The following is a 3,911-nucleotide window of genomic DNA, read 5'->3' on the forward strand; positions in this document are numbered from 1 at the left end:
CCTAGATCTGTGTGACTCCGCAGCACAAATCCCTAACAATTAGAACCTCTGATCAGTTCCCATAGTGTTTAGATAGGCCACTAGACATGTAGAGTTTGTCTTCGGTTTTTAAGAAGGGCTCAAGATTGATTGTAGATCATTGTATCTTGCGAACCCACCCATCTAGGCCCTATATATATATAAAGCATCATTTATTAGAGTTCCAATGTGAGGAATGATTAATTCTTTAGTTTTCAGAATCTTCCTTTCTAATATGAATCATCATTAATGAAATGGGTAGCAATGCATGTACATCTACGAATTTGAAGTTAAACTAATACATTGACGCATTACTTATGATAAGTCGCAGAGATTTTATCTCCTATATTTTTGTGTCTCCACGCAATCTTTCAATCTTTCATTATTAATTTACATGTTACCATTTTGAATTCTAGTTAGAGACTTTTACTATATTTAATGAAATCAAATTTGTTCAACCATTCCGAATGCTCGTTCAAAATTATCATTTGACCAAGGCAACATTTACAAAATCTTCATCTAGCAATTTCTTTATATATATATATATATATATATATATATATATATATATATATTGCTTGTCTCCTCTTGTTAGTCAGCTTTAGGCCCTTTTTGGTTAAACATTTACCACAGTAAATGCTGGTAACATCATAAAAATTATTTTTAACATCCGTTAGGATAGGAGGAAAAATAGGGAGGCAATTCTGTCTTGAAAACAGAAATTATTGATGAACTAAAAACACAGCTGTTCATCCAACCTGTTCATAAGGTCAGAAACTTATTGATGAACTAAAAACACAAATATTAGCTTGATTCAAAACTTTCATAGCTGACAAAAAGTTTCCAATGGTAGGTGTTCGATTACCATTGTGGTCTGTGGTGTGGTCCATATTCTTCGGATTTGCTTCGTTTTTGGAATCGTCCTGAAAATGAACTAATAAAATGAATGGATGGCGTGGATCAGACAAATACATTAAAGTGGGCCACACAAAATTTGAGCGTCTTATTTTCTCCTCGATTTTAATGCGATAATCAACGTCATATAGGTGGCATAGATGAATTTAGAATGCTAAATAATTATTAGCCATCTACCATTTACTATAATAAAATGTTTAACCAAACAGGCCAGTATTGCAATTTGGATTTGGTGCAAAAAAAATCTTTAACATCCTTTTAAAAAAAAAAAAAAAAAAAGTTACGTTGAAGACTGTAGGTGTAAAAGAAGTCATTCGACCCGAAATATATGAAATTACTGCGAGAGAACCAAATGTTCCATCAAAATATACCTTCCCCCAAAAAAAAAACAAAAAAAAAAAAAAAAAAAAAAACCAGCTCTCCGGATGTTGAGCAAGTGCCGATTAGCCTGTCCGCATCAAGGAGGCACTATCTGGAGTATTGTGCAGTTGGGTGTTTGCTTGGAAGCTAGTCCTCCGTGTTCCCAGATTCTCATTAAGTAAGGACATTGAAGGAAAAGACATTGGAGGAAAATGTGATCGAGTCGATTTTGGCTAAGTAGACAAACAGAATTTATAGGATACCCTTTAACATAATGACAGCACTTGACGGTAGCCGTTCGTTAAACTTGGGCTGGTTTGGGCTTGGTCTCGTAGCCGTTGGTTAAACTTGGATTAATTGGGCTGAACCCAAGCTTGCTTCCTTAACGCATGACCCGGTTTCCAGCATGCTTGGCCTGATCCAAGTTTCAGGTAGGCTTGAGCTTAAGTCATCTATTTCATTCTAATAAGTGTCACTTTATTTTTATATTTCTTGGGAACATTCAAGTGAGAAATACAGATTTATCAACCTTTAGGCTGGCCCAACTAATTTTTTGAGATGGGCTTGTACGTACAATTCTAGGCCCATTTCAATTTGGGCCGGGTCGGGCCTTAGGCTTTAACTGCTGGCCTGACTCAGCCTACCCTGGCCCAGCCAAAACCCACCCACTGACACGCCTGCTTGTAGGGCCGTCAACGGGCACCTAAACAACCGGACTCGATGGATCCGGAACCATTTAAAAATCGGTCGGGTACGGGTCCACCATTTTGGACCCGGTTCAAACCGGGTCTAATTGGGGACCCACCACCCGGTATAAGACGCTGTTCGGTACAGGAACACCGCTGACTATTTGAAAGTTTCAGAGCAGGAGGTGCTGATCAACCGGGCCCACAGAATTAGTTGGTCCATGTAAATCCCAGGAGGAGGAAACAATGAGAGAATCTATCATATCTATTGCCTGTGGATCCCACCCGACAACTTTCATCTTTCAAATCTAATCCACCGACTTATATGAATGGTCAATCATCAATCTATAGTTTAGTCAACACTACACATCCCAACATGAGAAATCATAATTCAACCCAAAACTCTAGATAGACTCGCCCTTTTCTTTCTACTACTTCTGGTAATAAAATAATACAAATTTACAAAAAATAAAAATAAAATAAAATTGTCTATCTACCAACAAAGGTGGGTACCCATGTCAATTCCCAAATACAAAATAAATAATAATAATAATAAAAAAAAAAATCACAAACCGCGTGAGGACCACACAATCTGATCTCATACACCGCCAAGAAAACGAAGCTAGGGAGCTAAAAGTTCTCCAAGCCACTTCAAGGCAATGGTCCATCCATGATCTACGCTCCGCGTCTCACTTTTCCATTAACACCAACATCATCACCGTCAAGATCATTACCGTCATCGTCGTAGTCATCATCGCTTGATAACGGTACCAACCAGCAGTTCCCGTGCAAGTGACCATTCACACATACAAAGTACTCCAGCCGTCCGTTGTGTGACCCCAGCCGCTTCCAGGCACTCTGCGGTACGAGCCGTGCCGCGGTCATACTCCACACGCGTGCCCCGCAGTATGGGCACCTCACGTGGGCTTCTAATTCCACCTGCCTCTTGATCAAGCACGCACGTGTGCGCGACTTCATGAATGCGCTGAAAACGCCCCGGTATACACCAATGTCGTCCTCGTCGGGCCCCATTTCGTGCTCGCACGGATCACTCACGTACAACAAGTCCCCCCAGCACTTCCTTGCCAAGAAGCTCTTCCCAGATGTCTTCGAGAATCGAGATGCTCCCACGAAGTGGCCCGGCAATGTACGGTCCACACGGAAGTGGCGGCTTGATACGCATCCGCAACAGAAGAAGAACAGCTTCGCAAGGGCGTGCCAGCCGCCGCCTACGCGCCCGCTCGGAGCGCTGCTAATCAGTGCCCCTACCATCCTCGGGGCCCGCGATACGCACAGCTCCCTCCACAGAACACGCCTAGCCACTGCACGGAGCTTGTGGCTCACACATGCTACCTTGCACAGCACGTGCGGATCCCAATTCATGGATTCGAAGACCAGCACTAGAATCCGCTCGTCGAGAATACCTGATTCGCTGCAATTCTCGCCGGACCGCTGGTTTTTCCGCCGACGACTCATCTCCGATTGGAGGGATTTTCCGATAGGAAAGAAATGGGCGTTTTGTTCGGTATATATACTGTCTATTAACGGTCTAACAAGTGTCGGATTCTCAGTAGCTGATTAACTAATTCTCGTCAAAGATCTTATTTCTGACACGTGTCTTCCTCCCACTAGTGGGAGGACGCGTGTTGGGTTGAGATTGAAGAGCCGCGTTGCCGAATCGTGGGTCAGACGTTAGATGCTGGGTGAGATGAAGATTGACTGACACGTGTGTAATTAGAGCCGCGTAACCGCGTTTTGAAAGGGGTACTTCTTTTTCATATTCTGGCAGACCATGACGCTTGATACTCTGGCGCTATGAAATTGTAGACGTGGAGTGCATTAAGTCAGATTAAACCGACTAGATTTTAGATCCATCTGTCAATAAGCTGCATTTCAAAAATAAGATTGATTGTGAAATCCTAACCTTAGATT

At 42.2% G+C, this 3,911-nt stretch overlaps 1 protein-coding gene across 1 annotated transcript; it reads right to left on the reverse strand.

Moving 5' to 3' along the window:
* Nucleotides 1–2,543: 2,543 nt before the first annotated feature.
* Nucleotides 2,544–3,507, reverse strand: LOC131231570 (EID1-like F-box protein 3). Its single transcript, XM_058227810.1, has one exon. The coding sequence runs from the start codon at nucleotides 3,453–3,455 to the stop codon at nucleotides 2,655–2,657; it is 801 nt and encodes a 266-aa protein (XP_058083793.1). The 5' UTR covers nucleotides 3,456–3,507; the 3' UTR covers nucleotides 2,544–2,654.
* Between the last annotated feature and the right edge of the window lie 404 nt (nucleotides 3,508–3,911).

Source organism: Magnolia sinica, chromosome 17 (genome assembly GCF_029962835.1).
Source record: "Magnolia sinica isolate HGM2019 chromosome 17, MsV1, whole genome shotgun sequence".
Classification (NCBI taxonomy): domain Eukaryota; kingdom Viridiplantae; phylum Streptophyta; class Magnoliopsida; order Magnoliales; family Magnoliaceae; genus Magnolia; species Magnolia sinica.

Bases quoted from the DNA above. Each gene is read 5' to 3' on its own strand.
- LOC131231570 (XM_058227810.1), bottom strand. From the start codon at position 3,455: ATGAGTCGTCGGCGGAAAAACCAGCGGTCCGGCGAGAATTGCAGCGAA.